The sequence below is a fragment of the Bos javanicus genome, chromosome X (assembly GCF_032452875.1).
Source record: "Bos javanicus breed banteng chromosome X, ARS-OSU_banteng_1.0, whole genome shotgun sequence".
NCBI lineage: Eukaryota > Metazoa > Chordata > Mammalia > Artiodactyla > Bovidae > Bos > Bos javanicus.
Window position 1 is genome coordinate 108,474,458 of NC_083897.1, and position 27,952 is coordinate 108,502,409.

The following is a 27,952-nucleotide window of genomic DNA, read 5'->3' on the forward strand; positions in this document are numbered from 1 at the left end:
TAGAATCAAGCAGCCTTGGGTAAGGCTGTCCTTGGAGTCTTTGGATAAGTCATTTAGCCTGGATTTCCCTTTTATTGTCAGCAAAATGAAGGGATTGAGATGGATCCGTGGTTTCAGTGTGCTCAGTGAAGCCCCAGGTTTCCTACATGGGGTCCCTGAGGAGCCACTAGGAGAGAAGGGAAAGAAGAGGGAATACTGGTGAGTGTTCCTCTCCCCTTCAGACAGAACAAGCAGAAGTTTGAATTCTGTCAACATCACTTCTAGAACAAATTCACATATAAACAACATTGATTTCACCAGCGAAAAGTCCTTTCTGAAATCTGTGTGCTAATTAATAAAAGTACTAATTTGTCAGTGTGATTCTGTTTCTGAAATCAATTCTGTTCTGCTGTTGTGCATAACAGAAAGATAGCTGACCACTAGCTTTGCATGTTCTCTGAACAACCATCTCTGATATGAGACTTTTTGATTAAATGTAGTATGTATTCTATTAGGACAATCATTCACTCCTAGCATCTAGATTACAGTTAACTATCCCATAGATAATACCATACTGTCTATGTTGACAGAGTGTAAAGCATTCACTGTAACATAGTTATATATTTAAAGCTATGTTTCATGTTTGCTGAGTCTCACTACATGCCTTACCCTGCCCCCCCGCCAGCCCATTTAATGGTGATTGTTATAGTTGTTTCTGTATTCTTCCAAATGGGACAGATCCAGTGTAACCAGAATCAGTGTAAATCATATTCATAAACTAAAAACAAAGTTTTGTGGTTGTAGCAACTATAAACTCTAAGACAAATGATCTTCTTGTTGATGAGAGTTGAGGCACTAGTGATGGGAAATACCTATCTTAGGAATTCCCCTGTTTTTATGCTTCTACCGGATTGTGTGCTTAATGTTGTGCAAATTAGATCATTTTCTAAACCCATATTTGTTTGCTTCCTGTGGGTAAGGCACGGCTTTCATTCATAAATATCATGTTAAAGTACCATACATTTAAGCAGTTGGTTTAATTGCTAGTAACTTGATTGCTGTCATCTACCATTTCATGAAGTATTCTTTTTGATAAGGAGTTATTGTAAAACTCCTTCAAAGAAATTTGGCTTTTTACCTTCCCTTGTGGGAGAATCTATTAGATAATTTCTCTGTATCTAATTATTCCTTACAAAGCATAAAATCATTAGACAAGAGACATCTGAATATATGATGTAAAATTTGGCTTTCAAGTAAACCATATTGAATTAGTAATAGATCCCTCCTCATGGGGGAAGGGATCTATTGACTTTATAGACATACACTACCTCTTTTGTCTTCAGTCTTATAGAAATCCATTTCTGGCTTTTTCTCCACACTTTTTCCTGGAAACCTGCCTGTTATCTGGCATTTCATTGCATACCTCTGATAGCACAAAGATGTCTTTTTTTGAACTCTTAGATAGGGATCATAACCACTACATTGTCCTTAAGAAGCAGGTTCAGGATATTAAAGATACAACAGTTACTTCTCTCAAACCCTGAGATGCCCCACTCTCTCTAGTTCAGTCCTATAACATTAAATTATATTTTAAATGTCTCAGTTCCTGAGTGGGTTTCCACTTCCTAATTCCTGTGAAAATGTATACTACATGCCATTCTAACTAAGTTGTAAGTTTGTGACAACCTGTATGGGCACATGAGCACCACTGTACAACAAATTCTGAATTATAAACCTACCTTCTATGAAAAAAATAGCCTTTTAATTTCCGCAGATAGGTTACAGTGGTGAAATACATTTGAGAAATAATCTTTTTCCCACCTCCCTAAGTAATAGGAGGGCTTCCCTTGTGGCTTAGCTGGTAAAGAATCTGCCTGCAATGTGGGAGACCTGAGTTTGATCCCTGGGTTGGGAAATTCCCCTGGAGAAGGGAAAGGCTACCCACTCCAGTATTCTGGCCTAGAGAATTCCATGGACTGTATAGTTCATGGGGTTGCAAAGAGTCAGACATGACTGAGGAACTTTTTTCTTTTTTTCAGTAATAGGAAGATGATCCAAATAGGATCTTTTTTAATATTGAAATTTATTTTTAATTGAAGGGTAATTGCTCTACAAAATTGTGTTGGTTCCTGCCAAACATCAACATGAATCGGCCATAGGTATACCTATGTCTCCTGCCTCCTGAACCTCCCTCCCCATCCCACCCCTCTAGGTTGTCACAGAATCCTGGTTTGAGCCCCCTGAGTCACATAGCAAATTCCCATTGGCTATCTGATTTACCTATGGTAATGTATATGTTTCCATGCCACTTTCTGCATACATCCTACCCTCTCCAACCCCCCTGCCCCCGTGTCCATAAGTCTGTTCTCTATGTCTGTCTCCATCAGTCCAGTTCAGTCACTCATTCATGTCCAAGTCTTTGTGACCCCAGGGACTGTCTCCATCATTGCCCTGCAAATAGGTTCAACAGTATCTTCTTTCTAGATTCCATATATATGCATTAATATATGGTATTTGTTTTTCTCTTTCTAACTTACTTCACTGTGTGTAATAGGCTCTAGTTTCATCAACCTCATTAGAACTGACTCAAATGCATTCCTTTTTATGACTGAGTAATATTCCATTGTATATATGTACCACAATTCCTTTATCCATTCATCTGTCAATGGACATCTAGATCTCTTCCACATCCTAGCTATTGTAAATAGTGCTGCAATGAACATTGGGGTCCATGTGTCTTTTTCAAATGTGGTTTCCTCAGAGTATATGCCTAGTAGTGGGATTGCAGGGTTACATGGTAGTTTTATTCCTAGTTTTTTAAGGAATCTCCATACTATTTTCCATAGTGACTGTATCAATTTACATTCCCACCAACAGTCAAATAGGATCTTTTTATTTTGCATAATTTGGTTTTTAGGAAGTGAGATGTCACTTGAAAATTCTAGTGAGACTTAGTTGTTCTAAGGAAAGTTGTGTCCATCCATTTGTGATAAGAAATGTCTATTTATACCCATTTTAGCAGAAAAAAACTTGAAGGCATTGTATGTACACACAACTGACTGAATGATGGTATCAAAAGTTTAGAAGCAAGGAAATATGAGTGTGACATTTTATAAAAATGTTTATAGTATATAAATCTGAGCACAGGATTTGATGGGGAGGGTATCTTGTTGATTTTTGCTTCTTGTTTGTTTTTATTGTTGGTTTGGGAGATGGTGATTGCTTGGCTGAAAAATAATATATTCATATCCCCAAAGAATTTGAATGCAATACACTACTCCCACTTAACAAAAATCTTTCCAAGTATAAAATTTTACAGTAACAACTGAAAAGACCTAAGAAATCATACATATAAACCTTAGGTTAACAAATTAGGAGACAGGCCCAGATAAATTTGGCAACAAATGCAGAATCATGTAGCCAGTTTAGTCCCAGAGCTGGACAGAAATCCGCATACCTGACTACAAATTCAGGATCTTTCCTCCCTTCCATACTCTGCCTGAATTTTCATTTGTCTCAATACAGGGTTGGTGAAAGCAGTGAACAGATACTGGCTTTCTCAGACTTCAAACAGAGAGTCTCAAAAGGCAGTTTTCATATGACTAACAACAGAAGGCTCAAATAAATGGATAACTTAGCATCTTACACAGTCTTTTATGAGAAATTCACAACTAAACAAGATATTAGATGTATTTAAAAAAGAGAAAAATAACCTCTTAGTACGCGGACTCCTTATAGTTTCAGATTGTGGCACACCAACATTTACACAACACCGACTAGGAACAAACTTTCTATTTGAATAAATACATGTTGCCGATTGCTGAAAGTGAAAGTTGCTCAGTCGTGTCCAACTCTTTGTGACCCTATGGACTGTATACTCCATAGAATTCTTCAGGCCAGAATACTGGAGTGGGTAGCCAGATTCCCTCCTCCAGGGGCTCTTCCCAACCCAGGGATTGAACCCAGGTCTCCCGCATTGCAGGCAGATTCTTTACCAGCTGAGCCACAAAGCTGAGGCCGATCTTTTGTATTAAAAAAACAAAAACAAAACAAACGTGAAAACACCATACTGCGTGCATCAGAACGTGCCAGCCGCAGCAGGCATGCGCATGCGTAAAGATGGCGGGACTCGTGTTCTGAGTGCCGTAGATCAGTGTGCTTTCTTTCCGCTAGCGTTCCAGCTCCCAGGGGCGTGGGGCAGCGGTGTGCCAGAGGGCCGGCCTAGCCACGTTGAGCATCTGATCACAACAGGGGCCAGGTTCGTGCTTGTCCCCCGGGACCGGTGTGTTGGAAGCGGTGCCCGACTTGAGTGGGAGAAGGCGGGAGAGCTCGTGCAGTGCGAGGCGAGGGCCAGCCGGGCAGCATGAGTCAGCAGCAGCCTGCTTGGGAGCCACGCAGCTTGCATGTGGACCGGGTGGAGGAGAAGACGGTGTGCGGTGAATCCAAAGACCCCGTCTGCACGAAGGACCTGCGCCCATTAAAAGTAAGAGTTAATTTAGAAGATAGTACGCAACAGGTGTCCATGAAAAAAGGCCCAGGTATGAAGAGACGTCGGTGTAATTCATCCCTGTCTGATTTAACTCCAAGATTTATGGCTCTTCTCAGATCTAGTCCAGAAGGTGTTCTTGACTTAAATAAAGCTGCAGAAGCACTGGGAATACCAAAACGAAGATTGTATGATGTCACCAATGTCTTAAGTGGAATCAAGCTGGTTGAAAAAAAGTCTAGGAGCCATATTCAATGGATAGGACCTGATCTTAATGAATTGGAAATACGGCCCAAACAGAGGCAGCTGGAGGCGGAACTTCTTGACTTATCAGCGAAAGAAGCATCTCTGGATGAATTAATTAAGGATTGTTCTCAACAGTGGGATGAGTTACTAGCGGACAGAGAAAAGAAGAGGCTAGCATATGTGTCATATGAAGATATTCATAGCCTTGACATCTTCCGTGAACAGACTGTAGTTGCAGTTAAATCTCCGCCTGATACCAGTTTGGATCTTTTAATTCCCCTAGAGGGTTCTGTCTCACTAAATATGAAGAGCACCACAGGACCTATCGATGTTTATGTATGTGAAATGGCGGAGGATCTCTCAAGTAATGAAACATCGGATGGTGTAGGAAGCTCTTCCTCCGAAAGCACACAGCCAGAACACCCTCACCCTGAGAAAGAAGAAGATCCTCCAGAGCAGAGTGAAGAGTTGATTGAAGTGAAAACTAATGGCATGTGAGGATCCAGGTATTGAATCTTTGGGGACATCCGGGTGGGTGAATTACACACCAGATGTGATTTTCAGAGGAATAAATCATCCTCGATGCTTTCTCATTCTCCCTTACAGCAATAAGGCCAGGAGTAACTTCGGGCAGTTCACTACTTAGATTACTAGATAATTATGGTTTCTGCATTTGAAAACAACTTTAAAAAAAATTAATTATTCCCTGTTTTTTTTGCCAGTGAAATAGACATCTTGCCTCCTGAGATTACTGCATCACACAGAGTATCATTGAAACTGTTGGGCAGGCTGGATGGACAGCTCTTTGTGGACTCTGCCCTTTGCTGCATGGATCAGGTGTTTTTATCACAAGAGAAATTGCCTTAATATGGGTTCATGTCTGCAATGGATAGGGGTATGCATGCATCTGGACATGATGTCTTTGTTTATATTTGTATAATGTTTAGATTGCTTATAAAGTATTTCAAAGACTGTTTACCCTTGTGCAACCAAAATAATGTCTATATGGAAAGTAACAGGTGTATTCTCTAATTTTTCTGGTATTTATAACTGACCAGAACCCTCTGAATGAGGGTTAGAGAAGAGTTTTTTCCAAACTTCTGTATGTAGAGGTATCATAAATATGCTGTATCCTTAAAGTTTGTGAAATTACTGTATTTCACTATGGTTCCCAGTGTTAAAATTGGACTTGAAGGTCCCTACAGATTGTATTGGAGCAGACTGGTGGCATGCCCCCAGGCTTTGGGGGCAAGTGTAGAAATGCCATCAGATCATGGTTTAATAATTCCTTGCAAGATGTGAATTCAGTCATGGTGACAATTGAAAACTATTTTGGCCTTTAAAAAAATTAAAAAAAATGTTTACTGTGGACCATTGTTAAAGTCTATTGAATTTGTTACGGTATTGTTTCTGTTCTGTGTTTTTGGTTTTGTGGTCTTAGCTCCTCAACCAGGGATTGAACACACACCCCTGCATTGGAAGGCAAAGTCTTAACCACTGGACCACCATGGGAGTCCCCTATTTTAACCTTTTTTGCAAGCAGATTCTGTAATATGTTTCTGTATGTCGCCTTGCTCTTCAGTCAAAGGGGTTTACTTATGATGACCTAATGGTACCCTGCCCTCTCTCCAGCTCTAGTCAATCATTTCCAGGTACCTATTATTTCCACTTCATTGGGCAAAGCATTTACCACTCTGTGCCTCAGTTTACTCAGTAGTTTGCCATTAGACTATGAGCTCCTTGAGGGACTTTGTCTTATTGTTAAGCCCACTGCCTTGCACCAACATCTGGCACATAAAAAGTGCTACATAAATGTTTGAACAAATTAGTGAGTGAGTCAGTGAATGGTAAAATTAGACTAATAATACTTGGCTTGTGTAGCATACAAGGTTCCTGTGTCATTCAAATTCATATCTTAAGCTTCTCTTGCTTTCAAAGAAAGAATTGAAGCAACATGGAATTAAAACCATGTATAAAAAGAGCATAGGAATCAAAAATCAAAATATTGGAAGATAATACTGAGCATTTAGGAATTGCACACCTGTGAGCTCCAGTGGCTTTTGCCAGTCCTGCCCCTCTGCTGAACACAAGCCTCCTCCCTCCTAGTAGTCCCTGCCAACTGCCTTTGCCAGTCTGGGACTGCTCACTGTGCTCCTTGGGCACAGGTGATGAACATGAGAGTTTTAGCAGAAGGTGTGTGTATCAGTCAGGTGCTCCTTGGACAGGGCCAGGCTGTGCATTGTAGAGTTGGCAGCTGTCACTTATATGTGATGACTAAACATGAGAGTGGATGAGGTCACCTAATTAGAGGGAAGGAGAAGAGGAGAGGCCAGTTAACATTTATTTTAAGGGAAAAGACAGCAGAAAAAGCCTTTCCTGAGAGGGAAGAGTGAGAGGAAGGGGAAAAACAACTGAAGAAGATGGTGCCCCCAAAACCCAACAAAGGAAGCATGGCCACAAGTGATAGCATCCTTTCTAAACAGCAGTTTCTTACTTGTGAGATATGACAAATACTCTACTTTGCAAAATGTTCTGAGTAAAATGAGATCATGTAAACAAAAGCCCTCTGTAAACTTGTAAATAACCTCAAAGGGCCTCCTATCTCTTTCCTCGTCAGATCCACCAACTTTCATTTCTTGTTGCTGTCAGTGTGTTGATCTAGTTCAGCTCACCCCTAGTCCCTTCTACTTCTCGGCTTTAATGTGCAAAATAAGCTTTCCAGTCTTATAGCCAGGCTCATGGATGAGGGATGAGTAAATTAATCCTTGTTAAGTCTAAGGGAGCTAGGGCTCCCTTATAGGTAAAACAGAAGTTCGAATGCATCACCTTGGTCGTGTTTTGTTTCTAAGTTTATGGGTATGAGTGACTTCTGCATAAATAATGTCTTACTATCCTTAATATCCACAATGATTATGTCAGATATTGAATAGCTACCTGAACTATCAAATAACCCAAATATCAGTAGAAAATAATTTAGGATATTTTGTTACAGCTACTCATTCATGCTTCTCTAAATATGTATATCTGTCATGTGTGTGATTTTCAATTCTCAATCCTTAAGAGCTTCTTTCTAATCTTTCGTTAAAATTCTCATGATGACAGACTTAGCACACATTTGACAAAAATTGAAGTTAACAAAAGTAAGCATGTAAGGTATGGTAAAGGATACTTCCTTATGAGTTTCTTATAAAATCAAGTCCTTCTTAAATAAGGACCAGAAATAGTCCATAATTTATATTCTGAAGAATTTCTGAAATTTTTGAAAATAATTTTATTTATTTATTCACTTATTTTTGGCTGTGCTGGGGCTTCGTTGCTTCCCAGGCTTTTCTCTAGTTACGGAGATCATGGACTACTCTCTAGGTGTGGTGCACAGGCTTCTCATTGCGGTGGCTTCTCTTGTTGCAGAGCATGGGTTCTAGGGCACATGGGCTTTGGTAATTGTGGTTTCTGGGCTCTAGAGCACTGGCTCGCTAGTTGTGGCACATGGGCTTAGTTGCTCCATGGCATGTGGGGTCGTCACAGATCAGGAATCCATGTCTCCTGCACAGGCAGGCAGATTCTTTACCAATGAGCCACCAGGGAAGCCCTCAAAATTTTAAATCTCATGATATCCTCAGAATATTTATGAATCATCAAAGTAGCCACTGCTGCTGCTGCTGCTGCTGCTAAGTCGCTTCAGTCATGTCTGACTCTGTGCGACCCCATAGATGGCAGCCCACCAGGCTCTGCCAGCCCTGGGATTCTCCAGGCAAGAACACTGAAGTGGGTTGCCATTTCCTTCTCCAATGTATGAAAGTGAAAAGTGAAAGTGAAGTCGCTCAATCGTGTCTGACTCTAGCGACCCCATGGACTGCAGCCCACCAGACTCCTCCATCAATGGGATTTTCCAGGCAAGAGTACTGGAGTGGGGTGCCATTGCCTTCTCCAAGTAGCCACTACTTGACACTAACTAATTGAAAGGACCTATGAGATTCTCATAAGGTATTATAAAGGTATGGACTACCCTGGTGGCTCAGTGGTAAAGAATCCGCCTGCCAATCCAGGAAACGTGGGTTCAATCCCTGGGTCAGGAAGATCCCCTGGAGGAGGGAATGAAAACCCAATCTAGTATTCTTACCTGGGAAATCCCATGGACAGAGGAGTCTGGCGGGGCTATGGTCCATAGTGTCACAAAGGGTTGGACTTGACTTAGTGACTGAACAACAATGATGAAGGTATGGTGCAGCAGGAGAAAGATGGCTCCTAAGCCCATTTTTTGTAACACAGGATATGCTTTGTCTTCTCAGTGAGAACAGTCAAGATACATGCAAGATAACCTTGGTCTCAGGGGTGCCAGAGGACAAGTTTACTGAGAATCTTTGATATTTAATGGTCATATAGCTGAAATTAGGCTGCATGCCATCAGTGCAAACCATCAATCTATACATTTTTCAATAAACTAGACAGGCTAGTACAGAGTGCCTCCAAGGGCTTTAAACAGCATTGTATAAAGCTTGTACATTTCATCCCAAACTTGACCATGGAGACCAGACTTCCAGGCATCCCTGGAGTTAATCATACAGACTCACTGCAAATTAATCCTATCGTTGATCAATTATTCTTTCTTTTCTAAGTGTATTTTTTTATCATCTTGGTAAATAAATCTCTTGTTTTTTCTTTAATGAAATAACTGCTACCAGGACAGTGACAACAAATCATACTCTTGTTTATTGAGCTCCAGTCTTTGCCAGGCTCTGAGCAAAGCACCTTATGTCCAATACCTACCTCATTTATAACTGAGGTTGGTGCTGTTATTCCAGTTTTACAGATGAGGAAGGGAAGCTTAGGGTTTTGGCTTTCCTCACATAGCTGTTTGCTTTAATGCCTCTTCCTTACTTTGTAAATGTGTAGCTGATGGGTACCATTTAACAAACTTGGGATACCAGTGAGATCACATTCATTACTCAAATTAACCACAGCCCCTGAAAATATGAGAATGTCTTTCTTTCTTCCCTTACCAGCCCTGTTCCTGTGGGACATGTAGGAACTCTAGGGTTGCACCTGAAGTCTAGAGGAGTACATCCTGTGAGGAGTGATGAAGATGAAGGAGTAGTAGGATGTGAAGCTCACCTTCTCCCACAAATAGAGGAGTACATCCTGCCTCCTGCACCGAAGAAAGATAATGGAATGCTAGGCGCATTTGTAGGAAGTCTCCCTTTTTTCTTGCTCTTCATGTTGTTGTTGGCGTATAGTGAATAGTGAAGTCGCTCAGTCATGTCTGACTCTTTGCGACCCTGTGGACGGTAGCCTACCAGGCTTCTCTGTCCACAGGATTCTCCAGGCAAGAATACTGGAGTGGGTTACCATTTCCTTTTCCAGGGGATCTTCCCGACCCAGGGATCAAACCCGGGTCTCCCGCATTGGAGGCAGACACTTTAACCTCTGAGCCATCTTACACTGAAACCTGGGCACCCAAACCAGGCTTTTGGATACCCAGCAATTCCAAGGACAGTAGAGGAGCCACTTCCTGAACTGAGGCATAGGTTTGCCCTGGCTGGGCTGGTAGTAATTACCAGCAGCACTAGGGAAAGAGGAGAACACCTTTCTACCCGGCACTTCACTCCCCTCTGCTCGCTCCATAACACAGGAAGCCTGATTGCCCAGTGTTTTTGCTACCTAGTGATTGTGTATTTCAGTTTTCATCTCCCTGGCCTCTTCCCCAGACAAGCTGGCAGAACTGGAGCAGCTAATTGGGGGAGAACTGAAGGTAACCTACAACTGAGGGGGTGTGACTGGATGGGGTGGGGACTACACTGGATTCTTTTCCTGCTAACTTTATCAGGGCCACAGTAACTAGCCCATGTGACAGGTGTCACCAACTTTCAAGTTCCAAAACGGATCTCAGTTTCCTTCCTCAAAGAGGAAACTTCGCAGCTCATTGAAACTTGATGTGCCAGATGGATTTGGGAGCACATTGGCAAGACCCAATCTGTCTTCAGAACCCCTAGGTCAGAGGTTCCCAAACTTGCTGAGTTTAAAGTACTCTTAGTTTGCAGTGGCTTTTTCATAGCAGCTATAGGCCAAAAGAAATGCCTAATAGTTCCATTTATGAAGTAATTAGGTCTAAACAACTTAATAGGTATTTATATCTTGAGAGCTTGGTCACCTCTTAAAAAGATAATAAATACTTCCTATTAATGCACTTGTCAAATATTGCGACTTTTACAAATTGAAGGTTTTTGGCAACCCTCTGTTCTCAGGTGATAGTTAACATTTTAGCAATCAAGTATTTTCTAATTACGGTATGTACATTACTTTTTAAAGATATAATGCTATTGCATACTTAATAGTATATAGTATAGTATAAACATAACTTTTATGGGCATTAGTTATGTTTATGCTCCTTGGAAGAAAAGCTATGACCAACCTAGACAGCGTATTAAAAAACAGAGACATTACTTTGCCAATAAAGGTCCATTTAGTCAAAGCTATGGTTTTTCCAGTAGTCATGTATGTATGTAAGAGTTGGACTATAAAGAAAGGTGAGTGCCAAAGAATTGATGCTTTTGAACTGTGGTGTTGGAGAAGACTCTTGAGAATCCCTTGGACTGCAAGGAGATCCAACCAGTCCATCCTAAAGGAAATCAGTTCTGAGTGTTCATTGGAAGGACTGATGCTGAAGCTGAAACTCCAATACTTTGGCCACCTGATGTGAAGAACTGAATCATTGGAAAAGATCCTGATCCTGGGAAAGATTGAGGGTGGGAGGAGAAGGGGATGGCAGAGGATGAGATGGTTGGACAGAATCACTGACTCTATGGACATGAGTTTGAGTAAGCTCCAGGAGTTGGTGATGGACAGGGAGGCTTGGCGTGCTGCAGTCCATGGGATCGCAGAGTTGGACACGACTGAGTGACTGAACTGAACTTATGTGCATTAGGAAACCAAAAAACTCACACTTTGTTTTGATATTTCTTTTAAATAGCCGTGCAGTTACTTACTAATTGGATGTGTGTACCTTTTGAGGATCACAAAACTTCTCACACATTCTCACTTCTCACACATTCTCACTTCTTCTCACACATAGCACCTATTGTTTTTTGTTTTTTTTTTTAAATCACAGCCAAAATCCACCTTCTGTGTAGAACTACCTAATAATGAAACTGAATGACCTTCAGCTCATAGTTTGTGTGGTATCCAACCAATGTGATGTATCAATGAATTTCTCCCCAAATGTAGACTATCCAACACATCTGTCATGAATTGGCTGCAACACCTTGGGAAGCTAAGCTGCTAGTTCCTTGCCAGGAACTGGCTCTGCCCTCTTCCCACATCAGTAGGTGTCCAGCTGCTCTCCTGCTACATAACTATTGGGGCAAATCAGTGTTTCTTTCAGAACAGCAACAAAACATATGCTCCAAGCAGAGTCCAAATAGAACTGTTGTACAAATTTCAAAAGGTGCTTGCTTTTGCGAAAAGGACATTCAAGTGCTGGCTAACTAGAAACTTTGCTGTAAATGTGTTTGTTTCACAATCATATATTAACTTTGTGATGCTGCTTCATAATTGGAGGTATGGCCCATGGATTCCCAGTTTCTAGTCATTCAGATTTCAAGTTTCTCCTGTTCTGCGTTTTCATTTCCCCTCTTACTGAATCCTGTTCTATACCAAAATCTTTACTAGGCATTATGAAAGACAGAGGTTAGATCAAAATATTAATAATACGTGGGGCCCGTCCGCAAGTCTTGAGAGGGAATCAGATAGGCATACTAAAACTTCTAATAAAATTACAATATAGTTTATTTAATTGCTATAATTGAATTCTACCTAATTACTCAGAGTCTATAGCAGCTGTGTCTAATGAAGTGGGAAGTAGAATCTAGGGAGCATTTTTAGAGGATGTTACAGCTGAATAGTGTGTGTTAGTCACTCAGTTGTGTCTGACTATTGGTCGGGAAGATCCCCTGGAGAAAGGAAAGGCTACCCACTCCAGTATTCTCGCCTGGAGAATCCCATAGACAGAGGAGCCTGGTGGGCTACAGTCCATGGGGTTGCAGACAGTTGGACACAACTGAGTGACTAACACTTTCACTTCATATCTGAATAGAATAGGAGTTTGCCTGGCAGGGGAAATATTAGGTATAGCGTTATGGAGGCATGAAAAAGCCTGTATGGAGAATGACAAGATTTGGTTTGACTGAGGAATAAGCTACATGATAGGTGTAGTGGCCAAAGGCATCGCACATTGAGTTATATTTATATGTTGGGTTATATTAACCCTAAATTTCACATCTGTCCCTTTCTTTCCCTTCCTTTTGGCACCATTCTAAAGCATGATCTTATCATTTCTTAACCTGGTCTAATGTAAGTAGCGTTTCTCCTGGCCTTTATCCCTCCATTTTCTCCTCATCCTACCCCTAAATCTTGTACATATACATTTTTCTAGGTTTTTCTCTGTGAAGTATCGGTCTAAAATCTTTTTTTTTTTTTTTTGAATATTGCTTCCTTTATTTAGCGCTTCTCTTTCAGTAAACTTTAAAAATAACTTTATTTATTTATTTATGACTGTGCTGGGTCTATCAAATAGTTTAAATATTTTAGCCTAACATTCAGTGCCTCATGACACGGCTATCAAACCATTTCAAGTCCCATTTCCCTCTCTTCCTTTTTTAAATGGTGAACTCTGCCCTACTGGCAAGCTCATTATTCCTTATTTATGGCCCTAGGTTTATTTGATTCTAGGCCCTCACTCACTTTTTTGTTTTCGTAGGGTGTCTTTCTTCACCATCTTTGCATGTCCCTAAAAGGCCAGCCCTAATACACTTCACTCGTCCTTCTCCAGGCCTCTCTCCCATCCACCAACACACCTACCCAGAAGAAATTTGCCTGCCTGCCAACTTCATGGGGTCGCTAAGAGTTGGACATGACTGAGCGACTTCACTTTCACGCATTGGAGAAGGAAATGGCAACCCACTCCAGTGTTCTTGCCTGAAGAATCCCAGGGACGGGGGAGCCTGGTGGGCTGCCGTCTCTGGGGTTGCACAGAGTCGGACACGACTAAAGTGACTTAGCAGCAGCAGCAGCCAACCTCAAACAGCATATATCTAGTTCATCTTCCATTAGAGCTGTTTGTTTATCTCTTATCTTCATTATCTGCACCAAAGAACCTTGAGGGCAAAGGCCATTTCCTATTGATCTTTGTGACTTGTCATTATCTCATTGTACATAGTCTGTGTTCAGTAAATATGTCCTAAATAAAAAGTTTTGCTCACTTAAAAATGTAAACATTTGCCACTTTAAATAATGGCTCTTTGAGTAAATTCAGACCCAAGATAAGAGAACTGATAAGATAAGGGGAGTAGAGATTTTCCACATGAGCTGTTAACTTTCAGGCCCTGCCATCTGCTGTTTTTTAGCAAATATATGCACATGATTTTACCTAGATAAAGATTTTTGACATTAAAATATCAGTTTTAGTATCCTGCAATGTTAAAAATATGCAACATGACTACATATTTTGGTTTAAGGGAGTAATTTAGGGAGTTACTTGAGCAGTCATCTTATTTCACTTATTTTTACTGTTTTCTTTTGAAGAGAAAGCATGGGTGAGAGCTATTTATTTTGAAATTATGAAAAAGTAGCTATGTTTTTTTAATTAATATACTTATTTTATGGTGGTATTTCAGTCTTAGAGTTGAAATATTTTCCTTAGTGAGGATGTTCCCTAACTGAATAGAAAACAGCTTAGGTTTTTCCTTATGTACTTTAATGAGACAAGAACATGTTTGAATACCACCTCAGTGTTGTGTTCTTAGAGTAGATTTACAGTCTGTATACTTGTCATATCATGTCATCTCTGAAGAAGGCATACACATGATTCTGGACAGCTCTGGGGTACCTCACACATTTTGATGAAAAGGAGGTAGAGGAAAATAATCAACCTTAGTTTCAAACATTAAGTCCAAACACAAGCCCCTGCATCATGGAGATTGCCCAGCGTTTTAGGAAGAAATAGTCTGATCTTACCTTATAGGTTCAAGATGCCACCTTTCCCTTATTTTGCTTTCGCATAGAAAGGATCCCAATTCTGACATCACCCATTAGATTTCCAAATTACTTTGATTAGGACTGGAAAATACTCTTCCACAATTTCCTGTTCCCTAATATATGGCAGACATGTTGTCGTTCAGTCGCTAAGTTGTGTTCGACTCTTTGTGACCCTATGGACTGCAGCACACCAGGCTTCCCTGTCCTCTGCTATCTCCTGGAGTTGCTCAGACTCCTGTCCATTGAGCCAGTGATGCCATTCAGCCATCTCATCTTCTGTCACCCCCTCTCCTTTTTGTCTTCAATATTTCCCAGGACATAACTAATCTGTAACAGTATCTTTCCTACTAGTCAGATTCTTGTTCCAAGTGGTAACTTCTAATTGACCATATTTGGCAAGTGAGATAAAAACCTCCTTGCCAGGTTATTGCATCTAGAGGTCTCAGTATTATATCACGTTGCCTCCCAGTACAAGAAATACACAGGAGATGTTTGTAGAATGCTCTTGGTAATTTGGTTAGGCTGGAATTAGAAGGGCTGTGTCCTGCTGTACATTACCTTATAATTGTGTGATCTTCTGAATTAGTCTGCATTCTGATTTTAGGAGTCAGCTGCTTTCCTTGACACATTTTTCAACGTAGACAGCATGTAAGATTTTCCCTTAGGAGAATTTAGGGTTTTTCCCCTCTTAAAAGCTTAAAATACAATATTATTGATTGGTTTATTTTCAATAAACCTGTCACCAAAAGTTAAGGAAGCCTTAGACTTCATTGACATATCTGAAAGTGAAAGTTGCTCAATCATGTCTGACTCTTTGCGACCCCATGGACTATACAGTCCATGGAATTTTCCAGGCTACAATACTGGAGTGGTTAGCCTTTCCCTTCTCCAGGGGATCTTCCCAACCCAGGGATCGAACCCAGGTCTCCCGCATTGCAGGTGGATTCTTTACCAGCTGAGCCACCAGGGAAGCCCAAGAATACTGAAGTGGACAGCCTATCCCTTCTCTGGTGGATCTTCCCGAACCAGGAATCAAACCAGGGTCTCCTGCATTGCAGGCAGATTCTTTACCAGCTGAGCTACCAGGGAAGCACAATTGACATATCTAGTGTGTCTAAAAACAAGGAAGCTGATAGCCATGATTAGTTTTGTACTTGTCAGACCACACTCAGTGTAGAATATAGCATTTAATGTGATAAAGATGATACAGGGACTCCTATATATTTTTCTGGTATATGACCAACAGATGAAGGAACAAGACATGTTTATCCTAGAAAAGAGAAGCCTCAAGGGAAGTCAGTTACCATCTTCATGTATTAGTTGGCCTATTGTATGGAAGAGAATTGTTTCTCATTGCCATAAATAAGACCGGTGACTAGAAGTTGTTAATTCAGTGAAATGTCCCTTGGAAAAGGGCTCCATAGTCAAATAAATGTGACATACGCATGTGTTGTGTTTGTTTTCTGGAGATTTCAAATATATATTAAATACATAGTAAGAGTCCTAAAAAGTCATACAGTAAAAGATCTTTTTGCATTTGTTAATCCCAGCATTCCATAAACACCTTCCTCAGAACTAATTTTCTAAGGATCTCCCATTTGAGTAGTGGTTTTCAAACTGTGGGGAGTGGGCCCAGCAGCACCAGTGTGACCTGGGCTCTTACTTGAAATGCAGCTTCTTGGCTCTACCCCAGCCCTGTGCAATCAGAGACTCTGGGAGGTAGGCCCAGCAGGATGTGTGATAGTAAGTCCAACAAGAGATGCTCATGCAGCTAAACTGAAAAGCACTGGCAGAAAATTCTACTATTACTCTCCAACTCAGCAGCACCCTTTTATGTTCTAGGATTTCTTCTAATGATTTTTTATGATTCTGTGATCCATTTTTATCGCTACTTAACCCTTCTGAGGCACAGAAGGAAGGAAGGAAGACATACCATAGTTTTCAGTGTACCCATCTAACTTGTATCAATTTGGATATTTTAAAGAGTCCTAAGTAATGAATCTGTATCCTCTATAAAGTCAAATACACACTTCTAAAATTGAGGTAAACCTTAAATTCATTCCTGTTGTTGCCATTTTTAAGCGAATATTTACTTATTTTCATTTAACTTCAAAATGTTTTTTTCCCCCCAAAATTTGGCCTTTTTTTCCCCTTAATTTTCTGAAGGATCTATTATGTACCTTGTCACATGTCAGAGGTCTTTAAGCTTAGGGTATTTTCTAATTTATTTGCTCTAGCAGAAGATTAAATTCTGGTAGCATTCTATTTATCTTTTCAAACAAGCATGACCATTTTAGACAAATGTAATTGAAGTTTAGTTTAAAATGAATCTGTACATAAAAATTATTTCCCACAAGTGTGCATTATAACCATTGCCTTATTTTACTGGTATCATGAATGTGCATTTTGAATGTTTATATGAAATGCCTCTACAAGTCAGACAGAACAATTTTCTTTTTCTGAAGGACATCAAAATGGGGTTAAATATATTAACATGTCAAAATATATTCAAGCTAAGTGCATTTAGAACAAAATGACTATTAATATTCTTTGGAATGAATTATGGCCAAATTTATCTTAATTTCTTGATAGTATTTTGTCACCTCTTCTTTTCACATGAGTAAAGGTGCTTTGGGTTTACATAATTAGGTCAATTGGAGTTTTATTTATTTTTAGTTAGGGGTAACAAAGACTGATAGTCCACAGACTGGATTTTTATTTCATTGCTGCTATCCACCAGCAGAATGCCTGGGGCGTTCTCTTACAGTAATGAATGCATGCATGTACTGGTTTCATTATTGCTATATTTAAACACCCATGGTTGGCAGGAATGTGCTAAAGTCTGGATATAGGATAGTTCATTATGTCACTGTCCCTGCCCAGGGCAACTGCCACTGAAAGGACACACATGATGAGGAAGACAGCAGATGGATGGGGTGGTTGAGAGCCGAGTGTTACTTCCTTGCTGACCTAGAGAAAGAGGTTGAGGGTGTTGGCTATGTTCTCTAAAGAGCGTCTAGCAGACTTCATCTTGTACAGTAACTTTCCACATGTACTTTTAATTACAATTTTATGCTTATTATTATATCTCTTTGTAGTTTTTCTCACTGGAGAAAAAGCCAATTCAGTATTAAAACGCTACCCAAGAGCGAATGGACTCTTCGAAGAAATAAGACAGGGCAACATTGAGCGTGAATGCAAAGAAGAAGTCTGTACATTTGAAGAGGCAAGAGAAGCTTTTGAAAATAACGAAAAAACTGTGAGTATATTGGCAGTCTTTTAAAATATTCATAGATTTGCCTACCTTTGTGATGTATATTTAAAACCTGCATTCCCAAACGTGTGCGTTGCTATCAGTTAAAAACTAGCCTCTCAAAGAGCTAACTCTAAGTGTGGTCTCTAAGAACACAATGTGGGTCAGAGGTCTCGGTCCACTTTCCTGTGTGCTGATCTGTGTTTGAGAGCTCCATTTCCATAGGACCCTGCTGAGCTGAGTTTGATCATCCGTGCAAGGGCTAAGTAAGCATGTTTTACGCAAGGCTTTGTCCAGGAAAGTTGCAGATACCATCATGACCCTACCATGCTTGATCACAGAGAAAGTACAGAGAAAGCTGGTAGATAGTGACGCTGTTTTAAAACATTTTACTTCTACCAGAGAAAAGACATATCAGAACTCCCCTCCCCATTCTGACAATGGTGTACATTCTTTGAAACTGCTTTACAGTAGGAAATGATGTTTCAGAGAGGTAGGTATTGTATAAAGATCCACTCCTGTACGCTGCTGTGAAAAAAACACTACTTGAGAAACAAGTGGTGTGGGATGTGCTCAGGGGACATCAGATAATCTCAGGAGCAGTGGATGCAGAAATTTTAAAGAAAGATGATGTGGTTTCTTGTTAGGTAAGGAAAGATCCAGGGGCGAAGAGGAAGGAATTCAAGGAGAGATGAGCAGAGAGGCAGTGTTGCTAGATTTCGGTGCGCACAGCAAAGGCAAAATCAGTGTATAAAGTGATCAGTTGTGAGCGTCAGGGTTTTTAACTCTGAAGTCCCACAGGTAAAAACAGGGAAAAGAATACATCATCTATCATGCCATCATGCAATCACAAAACACTCTTAGCTTTTAAATTTATTTCCAGCTTTTTTATGTTGTATCTGCTTACTCCTTGTGGGTTTTTTTCTTCCCATACTTTTTCTTCTTATAAAAGTAATACATGTTTATTGTAGAGACATTGAAAATATGGTAAAACATAAAAATGAATAAAATTACTTGAATTTTTAGTACTATCAGTTTTATAATTTTGGTATTTATCATTCTAGCCTATTCATAGTACATAGATAATTTTAATAACAATAAGATTATAGTATAAATAGTATTTTGTAGCATGGAGTTTCTGATAAAACCTGGCTCATGTACTTAAAAATTAGGTTTTGATATTGTGTTTTTCCAAAAAAGTACAAATTTTAGATACTCTACTGTGGTTTTCATAAAGCTAGTGCCTTTTCATCCTGCTTTATCATGTTCCTTTAAAGGAAAGGTAAGAACTTTAGTGGGAAGATACTTTGACACTACGTAAAAATGTTCTGTTCTCCAGCAAACTTCTACCCACTAGTTTTAACATCTGCTATTGATAGTTCTTGGCTGAATCAATGAAATTCTAGTTTAACATAATGCTAAATGGTGAGTTTCTGACTCCATCGTTAAGTGTACATTTGTTAGCTGGCAGTCCACTATGCACAAAAATTTTCCCTTGATCTATCTCTTTCATAGATCATTTTATTCTGTGAGTTATAATCCATTACTGTCAGTGTTTTGATCAAAATATCTTAAATTTGGCTAATGGAAATTTCTTCAAACCAGTTTCTCTGTCTCTTTGACATGTCCTTATCATTTTTGTTTTTTTTTAATGTTTTGGCTCAGCAAGGTGCTCCAGGATACTGTTGTACTTTGCCTGCCTGCCCCAGTCTTGGCATTGGTTGTTTCTCTGAGGAGCCTTGCTTGCTTTTAGTTAGGAATAATATTTAGAAACCAAGATCTGGGAGCTAGAGTGTTTTCATTGCTGTCAGAGTATCATTGTTTCTGGATGTTCCAACAACAGAGCGAGGGAAAAAAATGATACATGTATATGCATATAAATGTGTGTGTGTGTATGCACGCACACGTGTCTGTGTGTGTTAGGGACCTGCATATTCATCCTGCTAATCTCCAGTTCCAACACCCCTCAGGGTTTCTCTTTTCCCCATTCTGTATTTGTATGTGAAATGTAAATATTCTTCATAGATGTTCTTCCACAGTGAGAAGCCTGGCTGTCAATTACACCAGTATATTAACTCATTTGCCCAGTTCTACAGCTCACATACAGTGGTTTTATAATTTTAATGCCCATATCATAATAGGGAGGGGAAAATGTTTATGTTCATCTATCTGTCGCTTCTGAAAGTCATATTAACTCATTTGCCCAGTTCTACAGCTCACATACAGTGGTTTTATAATTTTAATGCCCATATCATAATAGGGAGGGAAAAATGTTTATGTTCATCTATCTGTCCCTTCTGAAAGTCATTCTGTATGTATTCACAGAGCTTACTCTGTTTAAAAAAAATCTTGACAGGACTTCCTTGTAAGGATATGTCACCATTTTTTCAGCCAGTCTGTTGTATTTTGGCGTTAAGTAGTTTTCACTAGTTTTACAATTACAGATAACGCCATAGTAAATCATTTTGCATGATAGGAAGTACATCTTCAGTGTAAATTCTTAGAATTGGATTGCTTATCAAGGGTTGATGTGTGTATAGGTTTGTTAGAATTTGCCAGAAAGCTCGTAATGTTTTACATTCCCCCCAGATATTTGAGAGAGTGCCTATTCCCTCACAGTCTGACTAGCAGGGTGTGACATGGTATCTTGGTTGTGTTTCAGTTTACAATTCTCTTATGAGTGAAGTTGTGTATTTTGCCATGTATTATGGTCCATTATTATATCTATTTTGTGTGTTGTCTTGGCCTTTTGTTCACTTTTTTTCTATCATATTTATGGTCCTTCCCATGCCTCCCCACCCCGAATTTTTAGAAAATATATTAGAGATACTAGCCTTTATTGGTGATACATTTCAAATATGTGCTTGCAATTGTCATTTATATTTTGACTTTGCTTATGGGTTTTACTTATGCAGTTTTTTTCATTTTCATTGTAGCTATACATTAAGCAAGTAGTTTATTGAATCTAGATTTTTAAATCATACTAGAAAACCTTCCTCTTAGTCCCTGGTTATAGAGGAATTCACACAATTTCTTCTAATATATTTGAATTTTTACATTTAGTCCTCTGATTCACTTAGTTTATTCTTGGGTGTGGTGTGACTTATGGATCTGATTGTTTTGCACGTAGCTATCCAGTTGTCCAAACACAATTTATTACGAAATCCTTTGCCCCAGTGATTTTAGTTACCTTTTACCATAACCCAATTTCTGTGTGTATTTAGTGAACTTCAGGATTGTTCATATTCTAGTCCACTGGTCCATCATTCTACTTAAATGCTAGTCCACACTGTTTTAATTATAGAAGATTGTTAGCATATTTAATATAAATTACAGCTAGTTTCCTTTATAAGCTTTTTCAGTGTTTTGTTCTCATATGCCTATTTTTCCATATAAATTTTAGTATTAATGTGTCTAGCACAGAAAGAAGTCATTTGTCAGTGTTTTTATTTGTATTTCTTTCAGTTTGTAAATTAACTTAGGGAGAACTAACATCTTTAAGGTATTAAATCACCCTCTCAAGAAGAGATTTCTTTCTGTTTGTTGAAATAAGGAAAGTTTTACCGTTTTCAGAAATGTTTTATTGTTTTCATCATACAAGTTTTGCACATTCCTTAGGTTGGTTCCTGTTTCTTTGTTGCTGTTGTAAATGGGTTGTTCTTTTCCATGAAAAATTCTAACTGATTATTATTTGTGAATGTGTGAGCTATTGATCTTTTTTTAAACCTTATTGAGTTACATACAATTAACTGCACGTATATAAACTGTACAACTTGCTAAGTTTTAACATACGCATACACCTATGAAACCACAGTGAAGATAGTAAATAGATTCATCACTCCCAAAACCCCGTTGTAATTCCTCCTTCCCAGCTCTCCCCATGAACAAGACCACCCCCAGGCAATGATTCATTTGATTTTTGTTGCTACAGATTAGTATATATTTTCTAGAGTTTTCTATAAGTGAAATCATACATTATGCACTCTTTTGTCTGACTTCTGTTACTCAGCATAATTATGTTCAGATGTATCCATAGTTCACATAACAGTAGTTATTTTTATTGCTGAGTAGTATATCATTGTATGTATATGGACGTTTGAGTTGTTTCCGGTGTGAGGTTATTACAGATGAAGCTGCTATGAATATTCATGTACTGGGCTATTGACTTTTTAAAATTAATGAACCATATATATTTATTTTGACTTGAATTCTAAGAAATCCTATGGTCCAAGTTAAACTTTCAAGGATGCATTAGATTTTTAAAAACTTTTTATTTTGAGATAATTATAGATTCTTAGAGAATTGCAAAGATAACAGAGAGAGGTCCCACCAGAGCCTTTATCTACTTGGCCCTAGTGGTTACATCTTCCATAATAGTAGTGCCATATCAAAACCGGGAAAGTGACATTGGTACTACCTGTCTGTATAGTTCTGTGCCATTTTATCACTTGTGTAGACTCCTGTAGCCACCACTACAGTGAAGATGCAAAATTCTTTCATTATTACAAAATCTTCCTTAATAGTCACATCCTTTCTATCACCACTGACATCCCTAACCTCTGGTAATCACTCTTCTGTTCCCCACCTGTGTCATTATAAGAATGTTATATAATTGGAATCATATAATATGCAACCTCTTTATATTGTCTGTTTACACTCAACATAATGCTCCTGACTTCATCCAAGTTTGGTGTGTATCAATAGGTCATTCTTTTTTATTGCTGAGTAGTATTCCATGGTAATGGACTTCCTTGGTGGCTCAGATGGTAAAGAATCTGCCTGCAACGTAGGAGACCTAGGTTCGATCCCTATGATGTATCACAGTTTTTTGAACCATTCCCTCGTTGAGGGTCACCTGGGTTGCTTCCAGTTTGGGGCTATTTCAGATAAGGCTGCTATGAATATTTATGTACAGGTTTTTATGTGAACATCAGTTTTTATTTCTCTGGGGTAAATCCCCAGGAATATATTTGTTGTATGGTAAGTATATGTATAGTTCTGTAGGCTGCTGACAGATTAATTTGTCATTGTATAAATGACTATTTTAAATTCCCACCAGAGCACTGTTTGAGTGGTTGTTTCTCTGCGTACTCTCCAGCACTTGGTGTCATCACTGTTTTTTTGTTTTTAGTCATTGTGATAGATGTGTAGTGATACATTGTGGTTTTAATTTCCATTTCCATAGTGGCCATAGGAACATCTTTTCATATGCTTATTTTCCATTTATATATTCTCTTCTGTGAAATCTTTCTTCCTATCTTTTGGTTACCTTCTGATCAGATTTTCTTGTATTTTTGAGTTTTCCGAGTTTTCTGTATATTCTGGACACAAATCTGTGGTTAGATATGTGTTTTGTAGGCTATTGATTTTTATGTGTTAATTATAGATCGTACTACCTTACCAGTGGCCTCTTTTGTTTCCTTCAAGGTGAGTGATGATGTCTTTATGGCTTCCCTCTCTGGCCCTTAATGCATGTCAGTGCTTCTCTATATCCTTTCTTGCCCTCAGAGACAGGATGCTGCATTTCAGCAATATTCAAAGCAAATCAAAGAAAGTCTTTCAGCAATTGCTTTGTGCTCTCCAGCATCACCTTTTCCCTCTGTAGAATCGTTCTCATTAACCTACCCACCTTTTAAGGGAAAAAAAAAAAAGAACTTTCTCTCACCCTCTTATCTCCCTCCAGCAATAACCTCATTTTTGCCTTGTCTGTACTCACACCCCTGGTGAGCTTTTCCTAGTTTGTGGCTTGAAATGTTAATGACTCCCAAATTTATATCCTGGAGTCCTGGAGAGTTACCTTGAAATGCAGACCCAGGTGACTGACTGCCTACTCAACATCTCCTCTTGGAATTGCCACAGCCTTTCTGATCTCAGTTGTTCGTTGTTTAGTTGCTCATTTGTGTCTGACTCTTTGTGACCATGGACTGTAGCCCACTAGGCTCCTCTGTCCACGAGATTTTCTAGGCAAGCATACTGGAGTGGGTTGCCATTTCCTTCTCCAGGGGCTCTTTCCCACACTGGGATCGAACCCATGTCTCTTATGTCTTCTGCATTGACAGGCAGATTTTTTACCGCTGGGCCACCAAGGATTGATCCCACTCTAATCTCAGTATATGGTAGCCATACATCCATCCATCTCTTTGCTAAGCCCCAAACCTTGTTGCCACCCCTGACTCTTCTTTTTCATATCTACACTCCATCTACCAAGAGTGCTGGTTCTAACATGAAAATATATTCAGAATAGAACCATCTCTCAAAAAAAAAAAAAAAAGAACCACCTCTCAGCCTGTCTTCTTGGTACCACTTTACGTCCAAGCCACCATCACTCGCTCATTCATATGATTTCTTGGCCACCTCGTCATTGGTCGTTCTCAAAACAGCAGGCTACAGTGATCCTTCCAAGTGTCTTCTCTGTAACAGCTTCCTGTCTTCCTCGATAAATGTTCAAGAGGTCAGAATCACCCACAGGGCACTGCACCATAAGTCCTCGTCTCTGTCTACTCCATACCTCCACCACGGCTGCAGGCACTTCTGTATTGTATCTCCTGTGACACATCACTCCTTGGTCACTTTCCTGTGGCTTCCTTGTGGCTCCATATACACATGTAGCACGTGTCCTGCCTCAGGGCTTTGGCACTTGCTCTTTCCTCTTCTAGGTGGATGTTTCTGAGCTCTGTCACCACGCTCCATCAAGGTCACATTCTCAGGGAGGAAGTATCCTACTGAAAGTTGCAAGCTCTACTGAAAGTTGCAAGCTCTTGCCCCTTCTGAGCATTGTTTTTCTTCCCAGCACTTATCAGCATCTGACATGTATTCAGGGTATTTGTTAACTGTTAGCTCTGACAGCAGCGTTTCTTTTCTGTATTGTTCATAGCTATGGTCTTTAGCATATGAAACAGTGCCCGTACATGCTAGGCATTAAAGAAATACTTGATGAAGTAATGAATGAATGTATTGGTGTATTATGAAGTCCATTTAATTTATAGGAAGTAGTGATCTCATGACTTTTGGCATTTGCTTTCTAGTCTTAGACTACCTGTGTGTAAGCAGTCGTGTCTGACTCTTTGTGACCCCACGGACTGTAGCCCACCAGACTCCTCTGTCCATGGAATGTTCCAGGAAGGAATACTGGAATAGGTTCCCATTTCCTCCTCCAGGAGACCTTCCCAACCCAGGGATCAAACCTGCATCTCTTGCTTCTCCTGCATTGACAGACAGATTCTTTACCACTGAGCCACCTGAGAAACCACCTGTAAGTTAACTGACTTTTTGTTTACTAAAACCTTGCACTCAGACCACTTTACACATAATTATTTTCCTTATCCCCAAATCTGAACTTCGTGAAGTTTAAAAGTATGATTTCAGTAGAATTTTTTGTTGTTGTCATTGATTTTTTTACCTAATTGGGAATATAAGTCTAGTTGTGAGACAGTAGAAGTAAATGTGTTATGCTTCATGGTCCTCATTTTCACCAATGTAGGGATTTGTGCAGATTTATTCAGATGTTATCTGCTGACTGCCTGCTACATAACAGACACAGGACATTCAGCAGTGAATGTGCTGACCCTCCCTCCTGAGAGGAAAGGCAAGCACGCAGAAAAGCTCAGTTCAGTTCAGTCACTCAGTCGTGTCACTCTTTGTGACCCCATGGACTGCAGCACACCAGGCTTCCCTTTCCTTCACCATCTCCTGGAGGTTGCTCAAACTCGTGTCCATCGAGTCAGTGATGTCATCCAACCATCTTATCCTCTGTCATCTTCTGCTTTCAATCTTTCCCAGCATTAGGGTCTTTTCCAATGAGTTAGTTCTTTGTATCAGCTGGCCAAAGTATTGGAGCTTCACCTCCAACATCAGTCCTTTCAAAGAATATTCATGACTGATTTCCTTTAGGATGGACTGGTTTGATCTCCTTGCAGTCCAAGGGACTCTCAACACCACACAGTTCAAAAGCATCAATTCCTTGGTGCTCAGCTTTCTTGATAGTCCAACTTTCACATCCATACACAACTACTGGAAAAACCATAGCTTTGACTAGACGGACCTTTGTCGGCAAAGTAATGTCTCTGGTTTTTAATATGCCGTCTAGGTTTGTCATAGCTTCTCTTCCAAGGAGGAAGCATCTTTTAACTGCACGGCTGCAGTCACCATCTGCAGTGATTTTGGAGCCCAAGAAAATAAAGTCCGTCACTGTTTCCATTGTTTCCCCATCTATTTGCCTTGAAGTGATGGGACCGGATGCCATGATCTTCGTTTTTTAATGTTGAGTTTCAAGCCAGCTTTTTCACTCTCTTCTTTCACTTTCATCAAGAGGCTCTTTAGTTCCTCTTTGCTTTCTGCTATAAGGGTGGGGTCATCTGCATATCTGAGGTTATTGATACTTCTCCTGGCAATCTTGATTCCAGCTTGTGCCTCATCCAGCCCTGCATTTCGCATGATGTACTCTGCATATAAGTTAAATAAGCAAGGTGACAGTATACAGCTTTGACGTACTCCTTTCCCAATTTTGAACCCATCTGTTGTTCCATGTCTGGTTCTAACTGTAGCTTCTTGATCTACATACAGGTTTCTCAGGAGGCAGGTAAGGTGGTGTGGTAGGCCCATTGCTTTAAGAATTTTCCAGTTTGTTGTGATTCACACAGTCAAAGGCTTTAGTGTAGTCAATGAAGCAAAATTACATGTTTTTCTGGAATTCTCTTGCTTTTTCTGTGATCCAACGGATGTTGGCAATTTGATCTCTGATTCCTCTGTCTTTTCTAAATCTAGCTTGAACATCTGGAAGTTTTCAGTTCATGTACTGTTGAATCCTAGCTTGGAGAATTTTGAGCATTGCTTTGCTAGCATGTGAGATGAGTGCAATTGTGTGGTAGTTTGAATATTCTTTGGAATTACCTTTCTTTGGAATTGGAGTGAAAACTGACCTTTTCCAGTCCTGTGGGCACTGTTGAATTTTCCAAATTTGGTGGCATACTGAGTGCAGGACTTTCACAGCATCCTTTTAGGATTTGAAATAGCTCAGCTGGAATTCTATCACCTCCACTGGCTTTGTTCATAATGATGTTTCCCTCAGGCCCACTTGACTTTGCATTCCAGGATGTCTGGCTCTAGGTGAGTGATTACACCACTGTGGTTATCTGAGTCATTAAGATGTTTTTTGTATAGTTCTTCTGTGTATTCTTGCCACCTCTTCTTAATATCTTCAGCTTCTGTTAGGTCCTTTATTGTGCCCATCTATGCATGAAATGTACCATTGGTACCTTTAATTTTCTTAGATCTCTAGTCTTTCCCATTCTATTGTTTTCCTCTATTTCTTTGCATTGATCACTGAGGAAGGCTTTCTTATCTCTCTTTTCTATTCTTTGGAACTCTGCATTCAGATGGATATATCTTTATTTTTCTCCTTTGCCTTTAGCTTCTCTTCTTTTCTCAGCTATTTGTAAGGGCTTGTCAGACAACCATTTTGCCTTTTTGCATTTCTTTTTCTTGGGAATGGTCCTGATCACTGCCTCCTGTACAACGTCACAAACCTCCTGAAGCAGTTCTTCAGGCACTCTGTCTATCAGATTTAATCCCTTGAATCTATTTGTCACTTCCACTGTATAATCATAAGGGATTTGATTTAGGTCATACCTGAATGGTCTAATGTTTTTGCCTACTTTCTTCAATTTAAGTCTGAATTTTGCAGAAAAGCTCACCTCTGCACTAGTTAACAGAATGCCAAGTGAAATCCTCTTTGTGGGCAAGCACCTGGACCTGATTTGGTGTCTCAGCTCTGCCACCTACTGACTGTTTTGTTTCTGCAAACATTTCACCTTTCTAAGCCTCAATTTCGGAACGTTTACAAAAGGAGAAATTACACCTTTAGTGTTAGGTTTGGGACCATGCACTTAGCTTGGCACAGTGCCTGGCACAGGGAAAGCCTTCCGTAAATCTATTTTATTCTAGTTTTTAGGTGTTGAATT

At 39.7% G+C, this 27,952-nt stretch overlaps 2 protein-coding genes across 2 annotated transcripts in view; both read left to right on the top strand.

Annotated features, from left to right (window-relative positions):
- LOC133243494 (transcription factor E2F6-like) overlaps window positions 1-6,440 on the top strand; it is a 70,028-nt gene extending 63,588 nt beyond the window's left edge. Inside the window, exons 3-4 of the mRNA XM_061410455.1 lie at window positions 4,153-5,217; window positions 5,434-6,440. Coding sequence (XP_061266439.1) covers window positions 4,343-5,209 — 867 coding nt within the window. The 5' untranslated portion in view covers window positions 4,153-4,342 and the 3' untranslated portion in view covers window positions 5,210-5,217; window positions 5,434-6,440. The remainder of the gene's footprint in view (window positions 1-4,152; window positions 5,218-5,433) is intronic.
- Window positions 1-27,952, top strand: part of PRRG1 (proline rich and Gla domain 1) — a 143,760-nt gene that overhangs the window by 63,581 nt on the left and 52,227 nt on the right. The window contains exon 3 of the mRNA XM_061410456.1: window positions 17,839-17,999. Within this exon, the coding sequence (XP_061266440.1) occupies window positions 17,839-17,999 (161 nt within the window). The remainder of the gene's footprint in view (window positions 1-17,838; window positions 18,000-27,952) is intronic.